Source organism: Notothenia rossii (assembly GCF_949606895.1).
Source record: "Notothenia rossii genome assembly, chromosome: 11".
NCBI lineage: Eukaryota > Metazoa > Chordata > Actinopteri > Perciformes > Nototheniidae > Notothenia > Notothenia rossii.
Window position 1 is genome coordinate 8,797,191 of NC_136910.1, and position 19,191 is coordinate 8,816,381.

General features: G+C 40.8%; 2 protein-coding genes across 3 annotated transcripts in view; both read right to left on the minus strand.

Moving 5' to 3' along the window:
- Positions 1 to 124: 124 nt before the first annotated feature.
- atp6v0cb (ATPase H+ transporting V0 subunit cb) lies at positions 125 to 7,512 on the minus strand. The gene is made up of 3 exons (XM_079660816.1): positions 7,240 to 7,512; positions 2,009 to 2,192; positions 125 to 1,142 (listed from the first exon to the last, which is right to left on the minus strand). Exons 1-3 carry the CDS (start codon positions 7,310 to 7,312, stop codon positions 938 to 940), a joined length of 462 nt encoding a protein of 153 aa, XP_079516942.1. The 5' UTR covers positions 7,313 to 7,512; the 3' UTR covers positions 125 to 937.
- Positions 7,513 to 10,495: 2,983 nt separating this feature from the next.
- tbc1d24 (TBC1 domain family, member 24) overlaps positions 10,496 to 19,191 on the minus strand; it is a 9,635-nt gene continuing 939 nt past the window's right edge. For both annotated transcript variants that reach the window (XM_079660585.1, XM_079660586.1), the window contains exons 2-7: positions 16,597 to 17,706; positions 15,864 to 16,022; positions 15,392 to 15,455; positions 14,848 to 14,943; positions 12,693 to 12,939; positions 10,496 to 11,884 (exon numbers count right to left, since the gene is read on the minus strand). In XM_079660585.1, coding sequence (XP_079516711.1) covers positions 11,730 to 11,884; positions 12,693 to 12,939; positions 14,848 to 14,943; positions 15,392 to 15,455; positions 15,864 to 16,022; positions 16,597 to 17,582 — 1,707 coding nt within the window. In that variant the 5' untranslated portion in view covers positions 17,583 to 17,706 and the 3' untranslated portion in view covers positions 10,496 to 11,729. The remainder of the gene's footprint in view (positions 11,885 to 12,692; positions 12,940 to 14,847; positions 14,944 to 15,391; positions 15,456 to 15,863; positions 16,023 to 16,596; positions 17,707 to 19,191) is intronic.

Consider the following 19,191-nt stretch of genomic DNA (forward strand, 5'->3'; position numbering starts at 1 on the left):
CCGCTTCATATCCAACAGCAACAAAACACTGAAACCCATGCAGGATCTTAATGGCTGGAATGTGGAAGAGATGGAGTTACAGCCACAGATGAGGAGGGAGGAGGTGAATAAGATGGAGATGAAATTTGGAAATTACACATTGTGAGACCCATCACGGGGCACACACACACCTTTAATGCAAACGGCAGTACTACAGGAAAAACACTGATGTTTGAATGTTTGCGTAATGATTAGAATACAGCTACACAGAAAACTCCAACTTCACCAGCAACATACTAAAGGCAATCTTAATTATTAAACCATGAGTTACATCCAGAAGGAATTCCAACCACTTATCACAATTAACCCACAGTGCATTAAATCTATGTAGATATTTATATATGTCTGTATATATGTATAATATATCCTGGGGAATTAAAGACTTTTGCTGCATTAAACAGTTCAATGAACAATTTCTTATAAATAAAAATCAGTTGAAAAAAAAAGTCCATTTACATTTCTCTTTACAAATAGATCCTCAAGATTAATGCAGAAATTGTGTCAACTCCCAGGTGTGTGGGGAGGAGAAGCTGTGCAGCCTGTGGTCGGCTCTCTGAGACCAGACAAGCTGCCTCGGCTTGCCTCAAGGCCTGAAATAAGTGGAGGGAAAAAGGAATCTTCATCATACAATTTTGAAACACACACACACACACTCACACGACAGACAAATCACTACATCGCGCATTTACAAGTTGACTATCAAATTGGGACAACTGTACACATTGTTGATAAGACCATATTTATGGAGCCATTTTTAATCATTTTTTCCCCGCCTTCACTTCTTTCATCTCGAGCGGCAGACTTTTTTTTACAATTCCCCCCCCCCCCCCCGTTTTTACACTTATTCTCCAGCAGCAACATAAAGGACAGATCTTTGTAGTGGAGATGTTTGGGTTGTTTATTTCGTGGAGAGAATCAGGGCGACGATGAGACCGTAGAGACCCAAGACCTCTGCGAAAATCAAGATAAGGATCATGCCCACGAAGAGCCTCGGCTGCTGAGCTGTTCCCCTCACGCCCGCGTCGCCCACGATGCCGATTGCGAAGCCTGCTGCCAGCCCGCTGAGGCCCACGCTCAGCCCCGCGCCCAGATGGAGGAAACTCCTGAACACACACACAGAAAAGAGTCAGTCAGCATGAGGGACGTTGGTGGTCTGAGATAACACTTTGAGCGATTGAAGACTTTTTGACTCAGTGCCTGATATGCATTCTCGGAGCCAAAGGCAGTACAGAAAACACTGTTTAGTTGATAAGGTGTTAAAGGAGTCTGCTGCTGAAATAATCTAATCTAACAGGCTTTTCTTGTTTTACTGTTCCTATCTTTTTAAATGATCAAACAAAAAAAAAAACCTGTGAAGAACGTAAACACATCAATCTTTCTCAAAAATATGAAAATGAGAGCACAGACAACTCATTGTAGATTTGCTCATATATTTATAAATTAAATACAATTTAAGAGTTATTGTCTTTTTTTAAATCATGCCATATTTTACTTTCCATATCATGAAAAGGATAAATATCAAAAATATAGCACGTTTATGGATTTCAATGAAAATATATCATTAAATCTATATTAAGTAACTCCATGGTAACCCCTATTTTTTGACTGCAGTGTGAAGAGTTGTAAGGCTGAATTAGGAGGAAGTGTTTCAATTGTAGTCATACTTGTTTACTACCCTGGCTGTGTACGAATGTTATTGGTGCAACAATTTGGCTTTTATGCATCAAATATTAATGAATATGTAGAGCTATAATAAAATGTCAGGTTAGGATCAGTGTTATATTTGACTGTTTATGTAATTTCTTATGCCAAGCCTGACAAGAAGCAGAGCCACATCAGTATTGCCTTATAGACTTAATGAGACCTTCCTAGTATATTTTTGCCTTAGAATGAAACATGTATTTTTGACATCTCCCAAATAATGGAGAAATGTAGACAACACAAAGTATGACTGTTCAGCTGCACTCACTTGTAGAGGGTGACCTTCTCTGAGATGTTGTTGGCAATCAGCACCGCTACTACCAGGCCGTAGATGGCTATGATACCCGCCATGACCACTGGGATGATGGACTTCATGATGAGCTCCGGCCTCATCACGGACATGGCGGCGATGCCTGTCCCACTCTTGGCTGTTCCATAGGCTGCTCCCAGGGCTGGACGGGAAGAGAGGGGGGAAATGATTTTAGCTAAACAAACAAGATGGCACACACCCCGAACCAAGTGACTAAAGGTTAGTGTAAGGATGACAGCAACCACAGGGAACAGCTGAATATTAAAACAGAAGTGAAATCAGAAATGGATAAGCATTATGAAAATATTTTAGTTTCTGTTCCCCTTAAAATTCCAACATGGCTCCATGAGGGGAATTTTCACAATTGTTTGAAAACGGGAAATAACCAAACGCTGTCGCAGAGATATGCAACTGAAAATCTGCTTTTCGTCTCATCTCCTCGTGCTTCAGCTTTTGTAATTTCGGAATGGACCCTGACAGACTGCTGCAGAGTTGTAAATCACTCTCTGAATGAAAAGGCTCAGGGAATTGCTGCTATTATAGGAGAAGCACGATGCCGCATCCCCAGAGAGAGAGCATCAGTACAGGAGAGGAAACCAGCAGGACACACGCTGACATCTGCTGTGTGGCGTCTCCAGTCCACACTCTGGCAAACATCACTGTATTGTGTCGGGGAGGGGGGAGAACAAAAAGCTCCATCTGCAAATTATCTACGTCAGATTGTGACTGAGGAGGAAGCATTTACGTCACAACTGGGTCTGACTGCAGGAGGGGAGGGAAAGAGAAAATCAATAATCTTTCAAATCAAATAAGAAATATATAGAAGCGCAAGCACCCAATACAAACAAAGAAGAATGAAATAGCTTCCAGGTGAGATAAGTGAGTCAATTGAATTTGCATACATCACAGATTTGCCTTCAATCTGTTCAGCATGCATCACTCTCTATCCTTAGAGCCTCAATAAGGATTAGAAAAACAAATCTTAGAAATAAAGCAACAGAAGGCCAGGGTGGACAATGAATGTGTGTCTAACAAAGCCTGTGGGAGCAGGGCAGCGTCAGGGATCAGAGACAGGCTGGTTGGACAACATTTCCAATGTCACAGGTGTGTGTGTGTGTGTGTGTGTGCACATTATTTCCTCATACACAGCAGAAGCAAGATAAACAGCACTGACCAGAATCTAGAATCAAATATATGTGTTCATACATGCCGCTGCAGGTGTTCCTATTTCCAGCTGTGTTCCACATATTTCCATGTAATTATTGCGAAACATGTTTTTAATCTTTATTGATGCCGTTTCCTCTCTGTGGGTTCTCTTGATTCGACAAAACATGTAAAAGCTAGTTATTGCCTGAATGCAATTAGCAAACGGATGTCAAAATGGCTGCCAGTAAATGTGATGTGACTTGGTAAAACATCAACTATGGTGCAATGCTATATCATAAAGTAAGCAAATATGCTTTATTATTGTGCTAACCTTGTTATAATGTTGGTGTAAAACAAGGACCTGGCAAAGTAATGGTTTTTCCATTTCCAACACACTGGTGATTACATATGAAAAGGCTCTGGAGATATCATCTTGGACAGCCTTGTAATGTGCATACAGCCTGTGGTGCCCGGCTCTCTGTTAACTTATTTTCTTAAGTCGGTGTTGAGCAAGCCTGGAGATAGTTTGGTTAACTCGGAGACTAGCTGCGAGGCTTTCTGGCAAATGGATTTAGAAAGGCAGACGGGAAGATGACGCTTGACAATCTTCAAATGAGCATGTGGCAGCCGGCCACTGCCTCGACACATCACCAGAATGATGCTGTCGATACAAGGTTAAATCACTCATGCCCGTCTATAGAGATTTGTCTGATTATAAATCGGACACTGTTGTTGCAAGCAGTCAGAAAAACAAGAAATATTTGGATTTCTGGCCAAAGTCTCATGCTGGTGGACTAGGTTTTCTAACTAACGCCTTCACAAATGATATAGCGCATCACATCAAACAAAGGACACAAGCCAAGCTCCACATTTCAAATGTAAAAGCTGACCAAGATAGAAGATCCCATTTTCTAAATAAGCCATATCAAAAGATCTATAGAACAATGTTCGAAAAACGCCTAAACCATCCTCTGAACAGCTGATTCTCTTAGTTATTCAACCATCAACTACCAGCGTAACATGTTACCGTCTGTAACGTTATCCCCCGACTCCACTCTTTCTCTGTAAGCTTGGCGTCACTGAGATGTGACAGGTGAGGGTTGGTAGAGAAACACCGGAGACCTCAAACACTGCCATTCTGTCCTGATGATTAAAGGTTTGCTGGGTGGCAGGAGCAGCGTCGGCATCTATGTGGAGGCACGACCACTGGGTTTTAATCCTAATCCCTTCAGCTTAGGTGGAGAGCTTTTTACCCACATTTTCTTTTTTCCCTCCCTGCAGAATATTTCACGTATGGGATGCCTCGTGACGTCTTGTGATGTCAGAGCAGGAGGTGCCTCACAGCTAGGGATGATCTTGCATGCAATGTGCCCACGCAAAAGACAGCAGAGCGCTCTGAACGGGGAGATACTATGCATAGCAAAATCCGGAAGGTCATATTGGAAAATACTTTCTAAGAAAACTGCGTGCTTGCTGTAGCACACAGTGTGTAAAAAATACATGAGGCAAGCAGAAATTATTAGACTTGCTGACCAATCTATTGCATCAGAGGCTGAGGGATGTCTACAGCATATATGCTTCTATCAAAAGTTATAACTTCTATTGAAGAGCGAATGTTCGCCGGAGATAGGGATATGTAATATAAAAGGTCAAGTAACTGAAAGCATAACAGAAACCTACTCTGCGACAAATTATCACTGGGCCATCAAAGAACTGCACAGGAAATTGAAAAAAGGTTTTCCCTGCAAATGTAAGACACACCGTTTTAAGATTTTTAACAAACATCTTACACTGTTGTCAGAATAACTGCAGCAAAGCTATAATGGGAGGGGTGGTACTGTCATGGATGACGGCACCTTGTGATTGTCACCTGTTCTGAGTGAGGCATCAGTCTTAAAGACAGCAGGAAGCCATCACTAGGCTACTGAACTGAAAGATCACCTGACACCAAAACGTCAGAGCAAATTATAACCAGTTCCATTTAATTAGGATGAATCCAATGCATTTTATAAAGTGTGAGATTTTGGCGATCCACAGAATTTCTTACTTAAATTAGTCCTTATTATCATCAATCTCTTACTGACAGATTAGGATGTTAATAGCAGCCATTGGCCTTCACCTAGTGTTCGCTAAAGTGATTAACACCACAGAGCTATGATTTTCTACCAATGACTCCATAAGACACTAAGATCCTTAATGGGGAAGTCGGACTGATCACATGTCCCCGTCCTGCCTACCGCTACTACATCCTTCTTTGTGCCAGAATGATCCCCTCACTGCTAGCTAATTCCCCAGCTGTCACTCCTTCACCACCACAGACTACTGCTAGCTAGCCAGCCTCAGGGGGCAAAAAAACACCAGGCTGCCCATGCCCATCACTACACGTTAAACTTGAGTTATGACAGGGTTGGTTTGGCATGGAGCTGGATATCATTTCGTTTTAGGGCTGGTAAGAATTCAGTTGTGATTCCCTACCAACGTTAACACTACAAACACCAGTTACTAAGTCAGCATTTTTGTGTGTGGAAAAAACATGTAAAAACCTTGCATTCACTGATTATGAAATAGGCATATCGATGAATAAATCTGTGATAACACAAAAAGAGGTGGGAACAGAATCCAATATTTCACCCCAGCAGAAAAAGCTATTTCTAAATAGATTCCAATATTGTCTAATTTTCTTACACCGAAGCCATTCTCTGGTGATGTTCCCTAATGAAAACCTATAAACCATTACCACCATAAATGAGAGTATTGCCAAAAGGCCTGGAGCTACAGCAGGTCAAGCCCTCTGCAACATGGTCAATTAGCAGATTGTTGATTTCCCATTGGAGCTTCACCAATACCACCAGTCACGTGAGGGCATCTGCTGTGATACAGTTGATCATATTATGTAGCTATATTAAAAAAGGTAAACAAATAAAAAAGCAGAAGATATAAAAAATTATGAGCAATACTAAAACAAGACAGATTCAAAGGTTGTCACTAAACACTTCCTATCCAAACACACCGATACAATTTAAAGTCAAAACGTCCTTTTTTATATTCAAATGTGTCATATTTTCTTTAACAACTTGAATTCTCAATTATGAACTTTTGACTTTCTAGTAAGTTTTCACATGTTCAGATGGCAATTCCAAGTGAAAAGTATCATCATGTGATTATCATGTGACCTTGTGTCATTCCTTTGGGCAATAAGGAAGTTAACCAGCTGATTCATGTTTCCAATCGCTATTTGAGTTGTACAATAGAGCAGTTTTTCAGATTAAAATAATTTGCACTAAATTAGATGCGACACAACAGAATTGACAAATTGTGACAGAATGACGAACAATTTACGCAGATCGACGTCACTCCGAATATTTTACTCCATTGCTTAACGAATATTACTTTATTGTATCATATTGTATACAATTAAATCCGTATTGCTTTTAACACCCTTAAGCCTTGCATGCAGTAGTGTGGCATGTGGCAAAAAGGTGGGATTTAACCTCACCTTTAAACCTCCTGCTAAATGCAGAAAGCTAGCAAGTGCAACCAAATGTATTAGGAACACATTCAATACATTATGACTGTCAACGAATAAGCACGGCTTTAATACGAATGGTTAACATGTTTGTTCAGTATTATTCACCATGTTGTCCCGTCTGAATCATTTCAAAAATCTAAAAACGTACAAAACCGATGTATGCTAACATCAAAGCTAACATGTATTCGTCATCAGCTAGCTTGCCAACTAGCCGTCTGTTAGCTAGCAGCGATAATAGCATTAACCAGCTAACACTAACAAAACATTGGCATGTTAAGAAAAAACCAAAGTCAATGGCTTTTCCCAGCTAGCTTTTATCTAAGGCTAAAATAAATGACAGCTCAAGATTAGCATTGCGACGTTAGCAAGGCTAGCGGGTGGCTTTAACAAGAAGCGTCCAAGACACGCACCATGGAAGACAATTCAGAGCTGGGTAAGATGCAAAAAGCAACAATGGGTTAGCATATTGTGTAACAAACAACCAGGTTTAAGTGTAAAATGCAAGGATAATTACCGCTGAACACCATAGCCGCAGAGGCTCCCATCACTGCGAAGAACGGAGCGTATTCGGGACTTTCGGCCGACATTCTTACTCACTAAGTATATAAAAATAAACTAAATGTACAAAATCTATTAATTAATGTCGACTCAAAAATGCGCGGAACCAAACGAAGGACACAGTCTTGAAATGAGACACAGACTACAATACCAGGAGAGTCTAACTAGCAGTGTGTAAACGGGATAGTCACGACTCTTCTGATAAATACCCGGCGCAGCAGCACAAAATGGCGAGGCGGAAAGTATCACCTGACTTGGCCGTACGGATAAAACCTATCATCGACTGGGTGTGGGGGGGAGGCAACCAAAATAAACTTTATTTATTTATTTATTTGCGTTCATGATCACACAACGCCTTTAGGAAATAAGAAATAAGGGTTTAAACCTTTAATTGATTTATTTTTTACAAAGAAAGTGTTTTATATAATTTTTTTCTTTTTCTTTTGTTATGAAGCTCACCCCTATCGGGCATCAATTTGGTTTGCTCCGCTGCAGGCTTCCCCTTTGATATCTACGCATTCACCCTTCAGGAGCAGGAGGATGAAATGATGGGGGAAATCAAGAGGGTGTGGAGAAACTGTTAGGCTAATGAAAAAAATGATGCTTGATTTATCATATCAATCAGGGGGAAAACAAAGAAAATACATAATTTTATTTAGTATGCCTTTTATATATTAGAAATCAGATTATATGTAAAATAAATGTCATGCACCCAGAGTCACAGTTGATTACAGTGACATCTCCAAGAACTGAAATTCCTAATATTGCATTATGTTAAAACATATTTTCTGCATTTTGCACCAGGACTCTACCATACAACTGAGGGTGGTTTACAGTCAGGTGTGATATGCAGCAATGTGAGAGTGAGAGAATTTGAGGCTCAGTGTGTAGGGTTTGTGGTGGGGGGAGGGAAACAAGAATTCCCATTTCACTGTGTAGCTCCCAGCAAGAGCAGGCTCAGGGATCCAGAAAGAGGATGGGGGGGGGGGGGACATAATGGGAGATATGAAATGTGTGCATGTGTGAGTCACCGAGAGCTTGTGCCGTCCCCATGCATCCTCCTCCTTCTCTTCCTCCATCCATCCCTCCATTCTGCTCCCTCTGCATTGCCTTGTCTAGTCAGCACCAGAGAAGGACCCCTCCCCCTTTATCACTGTAAAGCTCCTTCACTCGTGATCGTGATGCAATTTCTACACTGGCTTCTTTCCTTTCAAACACTTGACTCGGCCAACGTCTTACTTCGGCTACCATCTGCAAGGTGGCGTTATGCAAGGAGAAAAGATCATTTTGATGCACGGATGATGTGCAGTGATGCATGAATGTCAAAAAGGTCACAATGATTGAGAGGGTTTTTACTCTCTCTTTGTCGACTGACTTATGGATCTGGACTGGATCATTGATCCAGGACAGACTCTTTTAGATGGAAGAGGATGTAAGCTTTTCTGTTGTTGAGGTTGGATTATGAGGGGAAACAGGGTGAGAAATTCTCACAAAGCCATGATTCAGTCAAGATATCATTCAAGATGCACCATAAAGCATTCAACACCATTTTAATCAACGTACTATACTGTGATTCTGGATATAGAACCTTAATCAATATGTGGTTTTTGTTCTTTAATACATGATCGGATCAGGATATAATTCTAAAGAGTCTTGTGCTCGCCAAGGATCTAAATAAAGAAAGTGTCTGAGCTAAGCAATTCTCACATCTGGCCTTTTTCCTGTATTGGTCTGGTTTCAGCATGTGACCAAAAACACAACTCTGTCTTTCATTTTCACTGGCATAGAAACTCAATCTAATCTGTGTGTTTTCAAAACACTAATGCTGTGGAATAAATATTAATCCTGCAATAAAGACAAATATCTGTATTCCTAAATGACATAATCCTTAAAATATAATGGTAATTATTCAAACGAGAGGTGTACAGCCTATTATATTAGGCAGCTTTTGACATGTAATCAATAACACACCAGTGTCCACCCTCCCTATCAATACGACATTACAACATCCTGTCTGTAAATCAAAACAACTTTAGCTGGGACCGCCTTAGACTACCTCTTAATCCCCCCCCCCCCCCCCCCGCCGCCGTCCACAGCACCTTGTCATCTGAGGGGCAGGGGCCGGTCGAGGAGAGACCCATCTCAGTGTACGGTTAAATACTTAAGCATCTTACTCCTTCAGGCTGGAAAGCATGTTTTTCAGGAGATGTGCCAGACCAACACCCAAAGGAGCCGCTAAAAATAGAAGTGCATGTGCGATAAGCTGAGTGTGAATCCTGAATGAACGGCTCTGGCAAGACAGAGTTAATGCCACTTACTGTAGAGAAGGAATTACACCAACACTAAAAATACTACAGTTCTGCAGATGCATTAGGGCTGTGCCACACCCACTGCAAATGAATTGAGCATTTATTTGAATAGAGCTTTTATGTACAATATTGAAATGGGATGCTCCCATACTGAAGTGTTAAGTGAAATGGCACTATGTAACAATATGGTTGTTAAATGTGTACTGTCTATAGCAACAACAATGCATTTAAGGCAGTTCTTTGGGATTCAATTCTAACAAGGACTTCATTGAACTGAATATAGCTGGGTACAAAAGGAGAAGGCTTTTAAAGATATATTTGTAGGTATATCTGACTCATCTATGCTAAATGTTTTCCAGTCATGCAGTTCACCGTCAGCTTCCACAAAAGCAGACAAAGAAAAAATAGAAACATCAAAACGTGTGTATGAGTTATTTAGGAGTCATACAGTTTGTGGTTTAGAACCAGAACTATACATCTACAATGTCCTTTCTCTCCATTTTGTCAAATGAGGTATTGAGTTTGAACTAGGATGTTTTCCCAACCACTTTAATATTGCAGCTATAAGTTTCATTAAAAAAAAGAAAATGTTTTAAAATCGGTAACAGTTTGCATTTGGTATTAAAAATGTGAATAAAACATCAAATAAACAATAAATATTTTACGGCAAGTATTTTGACTTCTATTTGTTTATTTATTTAAGAGTAATGTGTGTAAACAGGCTGCATATAGAGTAGGACATGATTTGTGTGTGTGTGGATTTATGGTCAGCTGACCTTAAGGCATCTGACACACTACTGCGACAGTCGGAAGAAATGTCCCCCTCTCTTTGCAGAGACAGAGATGTGATAGATTTTGAAGATAAGACAAAGCAGCAAAACAACAAAAGAAAGACCAAGTCGCTTACTGTACTGAAAGCATGTTGCTGTATTTTCACAGGATACATTTGTATTCACTCAATTGATATTTCACTGAAGCACATGTTTGAACATATACGTAAAAACAGCGTTTATAATTACCCCGACAATACTTTGCCAACACGGCACACATTTGGACTTCTTTTGTTACTATCTTCACCAGGGAAAGGACGGAAGAAGCAGGGTAAGACTTAGAGATTGATTAGCAAACTGCATGATCTCCGTACTTGTAAACCAAAAAACACCTTGAGCGTCTTCTCTTATTCACACAAATATTCATATACAACACAAAGGTGAAACTGCCACTCACTCAAATGAAAGCTTTGACATATGGTACAAAATGGAAACACTCATATTCACCATTGTTTCACAAACATTTACCACATTAGCAGATCTCCCAAATATTACAGCAAATTAAAATGGGGGGAAATGCGTCAGGACTTAATTCAAACTTAGCTGACCTCACTCCACTAACACTACATTTAAATCTTTGCTTTTGACATTTAAAAACATCTCATTAACTCAACTCTTGACTTCACACATTATTTCTAATATCTAATGGCCTGGTAAATTTTTTTTTTAAGGACTTTAGATAGCTTAACAGACAATTTGGCAGATTGAAATGAACCACAGATCATAAAACACTGACTTTACATTAAGAAAATGTAATGTTAAGCTCATGAACATGAACGAACCACACCCGACATGATACAACTAACTTCCTTATCTAGATTTGATCCTGACTTCCTTCATACTGTATAACCAGATACTTTAACATAATGAGCACACCATAGAAAAACAAAAAACAATCTGTAAATACAAAAATAAACAGAAAACAAATAAAAATGTCACTTTTTTGTTTTCAAATCTGGATTAACTGAATTAATAAATACAAAATTGTTAATCATATATTATGCATTTGCAGGACGGATGTAGATCTGTTTGCATACCTGTGTTTCCCACCTCGAAACACTTTGCTGGACATTTTATATCTAAATGTTTAAATGTTAAATGATGTCTACATGAATGTGTCTGTATGGATCTAATCTATATGCATGCGTATGCGTGTGTGTGTGTGTGTGTGTGTGTGTGTGTGTGTGTGTGTGTGTGTGTGTGTGTGTGTGTGTGTGTGTGTGTGTGTGTGTGTGTGTGTGTGTGTGTGTGTGTGTGTGTGTGTGTGTGTGTGTGTGTGTGTATATATATGTGTGTTGTGTACAGCACTATGAGGCCATGGCATCCTGGAAGCCCCAGGTTTCGAGCAGTGCAACCTGGAAGCTCTCGGCACACAGCGGGGGGTTGTCGAAGGTGGCGCAGCGGCCAGCGCGACCGTGGTTGAGCTCAGAGTCGATGTACAGAGCATTACCGTCCCCCCCGCCTGATCAGAGACAAGAGCACACAGTTTTATTAGCTGGAAGTCCAAAGTGTCTATGCAACTTGAAGAAACACTCAGAAATACACAAAGGCCGTTTCTCAATGTCGAGTATACCTGCTGCAGAGCCACTATTTGATGAAGTATACTAAGTCATCGAGTGGCGCCGAAAGGACTGTTTAAATGCATGTTAAATGACCAGCTTTCGGCGCCACTCGATGACGTAGTATAGCAGGTATACTCGACATTGAGAAACGGCCAAATCGTCATCAAAATGCGGTGTTCATTATGATGAATGGTTGACAATAAAATACCACATTTGATACGATTCCACATGTTTTAAGAAAGGAAAAAAAATAATAATCGGGTAGCTGAAAAACATATAACTTTGGCCAGCTACCGCAAGGAGAGAAAAAACACCACACCACAAATCACAATCCGAAAACTTGAAATTGGGTTTTGTGATAGTTGCTTTATTTTAGAATAATAGAAAAGATTGAAAAAAAAGGAAATAAGTAAAAGTCAAAATGTTCAATTTCTTTTGGGAAAATAATGATATTTATATTAACATAAAGAATACAATTAAAGCAACAAGTCCAATACAAATTCAAATAGAATGTAATAAACCTATTATATAAACACAAGGAGTTCAAGTAAGTAAGTAAGTTATGAAATGTGGACATTCTACTACTATATATAACCTGTATATTACAAAATATACTTATATTTTTTATAATATTGAATATTTTAACGTTTGAAAAGGGGACCAGAATGACTAAATACACACCAATACCATACAGTATTTTCCACTCACCCACTATGATGGAGTCAAAGTTGCCGGCCATGAACATGGAAGTGTTCTTGGAGGTCAGGTTGAAGTGGCGGGCGGAGAGGAAGGGCGACAGGTCTCCAGCAGGTTTCTCTGGCTGCTGTAAGCCGTTGTTCTCAGAGTTCTGACCCTCAGAGGAGGCCGGCTCTTCCTGGCTCTGAGCGTTGCTGGAGGACGCTAACTCAGGGTGGCGGATCACCACCCACTCAAAGTGCTCCATCTCTGGCTTCATCTAGCAAGAGAGACAGACATTCATTAATGATTACTCACCTGAGCATCACACATTTCATTGGTGTAGTACTGCATTTATTAACATTGAAATACATGTATCCTTCTTTACAGCAACACACGTGCAAAAGGTGACAAAAGAAAGCTTTAAAATAACAATGCTTAAAGAAAGGGATACTTCATGTATGCCTTTAATTCCTTCCTTAAATTTCACACGTTCAACCAACATATAGGAGTTGCATTGCATGTTTTTTCTACAGTAGCTGCCTTGTAACCTTTGCTCTCTGGTCTATAAATAATTACACCATCAAGTCACAGGATATTGTAACTGTAGCTGTGTTGCATGTTTAAACTGATCCTAGGGGAACTGGTTTCAAATGATATGCTCCCCACGATCGAATTAGCTTAAAAAAAAACGAAAACCTCTCATTTCAAGAATATCCACAAGTATTTGCAATTCCACTTGTAATTGATTTTCTTCACGTGAAGCCAGTTTCAAATATGTATGATATTTGTGTCTAGCAAACTTAAACTGTATATTTATCGCTGTACACACCTTTGACAATCTCAATGAGACACCTTGTTTGAGTTGAGCATTAAAGGTCCCATGTCATGCTTTTCCGGTTATTACCCGTCTCCTTGTGGGTTATGAAGGTTTTTCTGCATGTAAACGGTGTGCAGAGTCAAAACCCTTAAAGTACACCCTGTAGCGAGTAAAACTCTAACACAGAAAATACCTCCCCAAAACGCCTCGTTGGTGAAACGTCATCATCCATTTAGTTCCGGGTACGTGCTTACGAAAGCACGTACCCGGATATAAATGGGCCAATCCGTGGAGCCGTTACGTTAAGCCCCCGCTGATTGGTCCAAATTGACCAATCCACACACACACTCAGTGCACGCAGCTCTGCTGATTTCTGCTCCCTGGCTGCAGGCTGATAACAGATAGTTGGGATCGCGGCGAAATTCTCTCTGCAGACCCATTCTCACAGCGTTTATCAACCTTTTTCTTACTCAATATCAAGCCACACTTATTTTTTTTATTTCGGCTGTGACTTTGTGTTTGTTCAGGTTGAGTTTGGCTGTGTATCGCTAAACAAGGAAATCACACCTCCACGGAGCTCAGCACGATTCGTACCGACCAATCAGAGCACACTGGGCTCACAGGGAGGGGGGGGGCTGCAGCGAGCTGTTTAGTGGAGAAAGTGAATACACATACTTTACAGAGATGCTGTATGCAAAACCAATGTGAGTTTGGAAAATTGCACAGTATTTTTCTATTTTAGTATACCTCAACAATGGAATTATGATCAGTGGAAATGGCCATGACATGGGACCTTTAAATAAAAAAATAAAATCATCAGACAGACATTTGGTCCTCGCTAATTGTCCCTTCTTCCTTCTGGTGTCAGGTGAGAGCCAGACCGGTTACTACTGTATCCGGTTACAGGAGTTTCCGATCTGAAGTATTAGTGTGCAAGGCGACGGTGTTTTCTAGCCTACACAGTCCACAGCTGTGCATCAACACGGATTACCAGTAAATAATTCATATAGCAGGCGTTAGAGAGCCGGTCTGTTCTGCTATTTGTAGCCAGGTGTTATTATAACTCAAAGCCGGGGGGGGGGGGCGGTCGTGTGTGATTGTTTCCGCAGACATGTAATGAATTGTGACCAACTAAGCAGGCTTTTCCAAATGGGAGCCTGTCGAGCCAAGTGAGGCCAGTGACAATGAAATCAAGTGAAACCCGAGTGGATGGTTCCCTCTGGTGGCTATAGTGTGGTATTGCTCAAAATGAAAAACCTCCCTTTAATTGATCACTAGAAAAGCTTCTTCAGATAACCTAAATACTAAAATAAAAGGCACATTTTCTGAAAGGAAAGCCAAATGTAAATATACTATAAGTAAACTCACCCTGAAGACAAAGCACTCCCCTGTCCCAAAGAAGCTCAATTTGTTGCCTCCTCTCTTCCGCTCCTGCCAGTCTGTGGACAGGAAGGCTCCACATACCTGAGGCAAAAACAGAAATTGAATGAAACATTGGGGTTAATTTCTTGGTCTTCAAAATTCACAATAGTGGAATATTGTTTTCTACAAACTGATACTGTATTGCTGGGATGTGTTAGTAGCACTGTAATCCAATCATAAGACACATATGTAATCATGACCTATGACACCAATTAAAAGAAAAATACTACCAACTGAATTCTATTGTGAAATGCAGGAAGCTCCTGTGGACCTTTTTAGTAAGTTAAATAAACTGTTGTTTAGGTAAGTACAGAAATATCAAGTTTTGTTAGTGTGGATTTTGGTTATCAACAATGTTATCATGATGTCTACAAATGTACCCATATCATTATAATGCACGTGTGTGTGTGTGTGTGTGTGTGTGTGTGTGTGTGTGTGTGTGTGTGTGTGTGTGTGTGTGTGTGTGTGTGTGTGTGTGTGTTTTCCTTACATCGCCATCTGTGGTCCGGATGAGGAGCAGAGTGGGTTCGTAGCCTTCACAATGCTGGTAGAACCTGGAGGAAATTGTGCAAGTTTAATTAAGGATGAACCTTTAGGTTAGTATACTGTATTTACTTAACTATATGTGAATGTACAGATAAGAAAGTTGCTGTTAAAGTAAATGCAAAAACTCCCAGCTAATGGATTATAATTGATTGATTAAAGACTGATAACTTCTGCTACACAATGGCAGGTCTGCTGGTTACTGCAGAGACATTGTGTTCTGTTCAGAAATCTCTGCACCTTTTTTGTATCTCTTGCTTTGCTTCATATTTGTCTGGCTTCCGTGTTCACATTTAATCTCCCTTTTAGACTTTCCGCCATCATTTCAAAGACTAAATGCTAAACAGGGCGGGAAATTTCAATTTAGATCTGAAGTCAAAGGTTTGATGATGTGTTGAGGTGAGCCCTGGACGATGTACCTGTTCAGGCTGCACCCGTGGCTAGAGGTGGTGAAGAGCAGCTGTGGCTGGCACAGGGCAAAGCGCTCCGGGATCCACGACCAGATGTCCCGCATCTCCTTGGCGCTGACGATCTCAGAGGAGAAGGTGTCGGGGTTCAGAGCCAGCTGCACGTTCCGCCTGGAGACGCCCAGAAAACAGACACAAAGAAAATGTAACTATTTGCACAGTATTGACCTTTAATAGAAAAGTCAGTCAGAGCAGATGATGACATGAATGTATTCAAGGTAAATATGGATTTATTTGAGAGTTTTGGGGTATTGACTAATCGTTTGACATCATAGTGTATGACAACTTAGGTGCCATTGTAACAACTACATCTATTTAAAGGGAAAATAAGCATTATTTGAACAAATTAAAGATGGATTTTGAGAGGAACATATGGAAGAGAACCCACCTAGGACTGTGAAAAAGCCAATGAAGGAAACACAGGAGTGAAGCGAAGACAAGATAGAAGATGGTGGATGGAATGTAAAGAAATGCAGAAACCAAAGACAAAGGGAACAAGAACATCAAGTGAGACAAGGGAGGAGCAACTTAAACCATTCACCAAGGCACGCCAGAGAAGAAAACTTAAACTAACAGGACCTTCTTGCCAGTTTTTGAACATTTGATAAGAAAAATGTTTTATCATTTGTCCTCAATGACTAAAACATATCCCTGTGATAGATTATGACCTGATTATTCACTATACCGCTTCTGTTTGACAGTGATTCCTTTCTGCTGCAGGGACTTCTCGTTGGTGAGCTGCAGCAGGGTGATCTCCTTACGGCTTAACATGCGGATGGAGAAGGCCTTCTCTAGCAACTTTTCGGGGGTGACGGTTGAGGCGATGCCCTTGATGAAAGCTTGAATGTCCGCCCTGACTTTCCCTGAATCCTGCGGCTGGCTGCCCTCTCCTCCCTGGGCCCCTGCTTTATGTTTGCGGTAGAACTTGAGCAGTGCTATAGCCATACGGAAGAGAACCTTGTAGCCCTCCACTAGGTAGACGTCCAGGACCCTGACCATGTGGCTGAAAGGCAGGTCAAACAGTACCCAGCGCTGCCAGTCTGTGTAGACTTCCAGTGCGTCCTGGGCTGTGGCCACGATCAGTTTGTGGCCGGCAGGGCAGTACTTGATGGCCAGGTCACCAAAAGTCATGCAGCTGGACTCAAAGGCCAGGAAAGTCTGATCAAGCAGCCGTTTGCCGGGCTCGTTGCAGGCTAATATGCGGCTGATGAGCTCAAAACACTGAGCTTCATCTTTGCTGAAGTGCAGGAGCATGGAAGTGATAGCAGGTAGAGACGGGCAGTGGGAGATATCTGGAAACTGTCCAGCCACGCAGTTTATAATCTGATGTGCTGAGGTTACTGCCTCCGCTTTCAGGCAGTACAGAGGCAGAGCATTTCCATCCACAAACTCTGGAAGTGGGATGTTGCAGGAGGGCTTCTTAGTGCCTGCATTTCCCATAATGTCTCGATATACTTCTGCATCTGGGGTAACTGTACGACAGGGGATAGTTTTGATGAGCTGCTCGTAGACTTGTGCCCGTAGTTTGTGGTTTTTGGCCCAGTAACCCTGCCGAGCCATCTGTTTGAACTCCTTCAGGTCTTTACAGTCCACCTTGGTGGGCCCGCTGCTCTTGGCCAGATCTCCCATCTGGTTCCAGTCCACAAAGCTGCCATATTCTTCCTCAGCCATGGTGCTGGAAACTTGCTGGACGGCCTGAGTGTGAAGAGAGGATGGACGCTCTGAGTATTGCTAACCTTCTGTCCTCCGAACAGCAGATAACTGGCCTGTTTTTCTCAACTGCCCATGATGGTTACTGGAAGAGACAAAGAAGGGAAAAATAGATTAACGGGCATCCCCGTACAAAATGTTTTATGGTTAATAAATGCAAAACAAGTTATTCTGTCAGAGCCACCAAAGCATGATGAGAAGTGAAGACTAAACTTGTTAGATACCTTTGAAACCTAGTTTTAGGGGAATTCCCTCAAGCCTAGAGTTCCTACATCTGAGTCTATGATGTCAATTAGTTGAGGAGAATACATAGACTTAGACTAAGGAGAGATGCTAATGAATATTACTTGGTTAAGAGGTTATTTGCCACAAGTTGCAATTACAAAGAAAAATGGCCACAGAAAAACAACAAATGTCACTAATCAGATTTATGCTCTGGAAAAGGGCATGTACATGATCATGCATTCCATCTGAAGCGAAAAACAAATTAAGTAAACCCGTAGCTTGATCGGAATGCAGAACAAGACTATCTTAGGGATAAGATGTGACACCATCAAAGAGCTCGAGATGTGAGTTTATGCTTGTAGACAGATTTAATTGGCGAGGCAAAGCATGATATTAAAGCAAATGTAATTGTGAATTATCGTGGTGGGGGAAATCAAAACTTTGGGAATTTTACAAATGTTTACTGTCAATGCCATTTAAATCGACTCATATAATAATATGATCTTTTCCTGCAACGCAGACAAGAAACATGAACATTCATGTCCAAAGATCACACACTGAAGTGCAGTATACTGAGAACCGTTGATGTAAAATCATGTCTTTTTTCAACGCAGGTCACATGGAGATGCGTGTCCAAAGATCAGTAGCAATAAACTGAGAATAACATAATGTCATACCATCCTCAGATCATTTCACATTGCTCCTGACAAGTCACATGGAGGTGCATTAAATACATTACTGCGTGTAAAACTGGAAGCCTTATGGTGAGTCTGTAGAAAGGTTAGCTGTCATGTTAGAGGGTATGTTACCTAAATGTTGCCAATTTACCTTTGACACAGGATTTATTTTTGTATGAGGCAGACTTGAATCAGACTTAACAACTTAAACTGAAATGGCAAAAGGCTTCTCTGACTATAAAGTGAATGCCTTGGCTTTAAAATAAACAAGAGCAAAGTACACTCAAACCGTTATGCATACAAAAGGGAGGCATGGCAGCATTGTAACTTCAGTAACTTCAAATCAGGTTGCTAGATGACAAACCAACAAGCTACGGTTCTTTTAGGATCGTTTGGCTAGCCTTAACATAATAGTGCTGATGATAATTGAAACAGGTGTCACTTACCCATAGAATGAAAATGCATACAAATAAAACATACTTCCTTTACACAATGCATAAGCAGAAAGATCCACACACACTGATGTCCGTGCATGTCTGTGCAAAGATGTCATGGAGTAGGCAACTACCATATATCTTTGCATTTTGCATTGAATAAGCACTTCCCATCAATGTCTTCATTCATTTGGTTACATTAATTAAAAAAAATCTGATGACATGCTACAATCC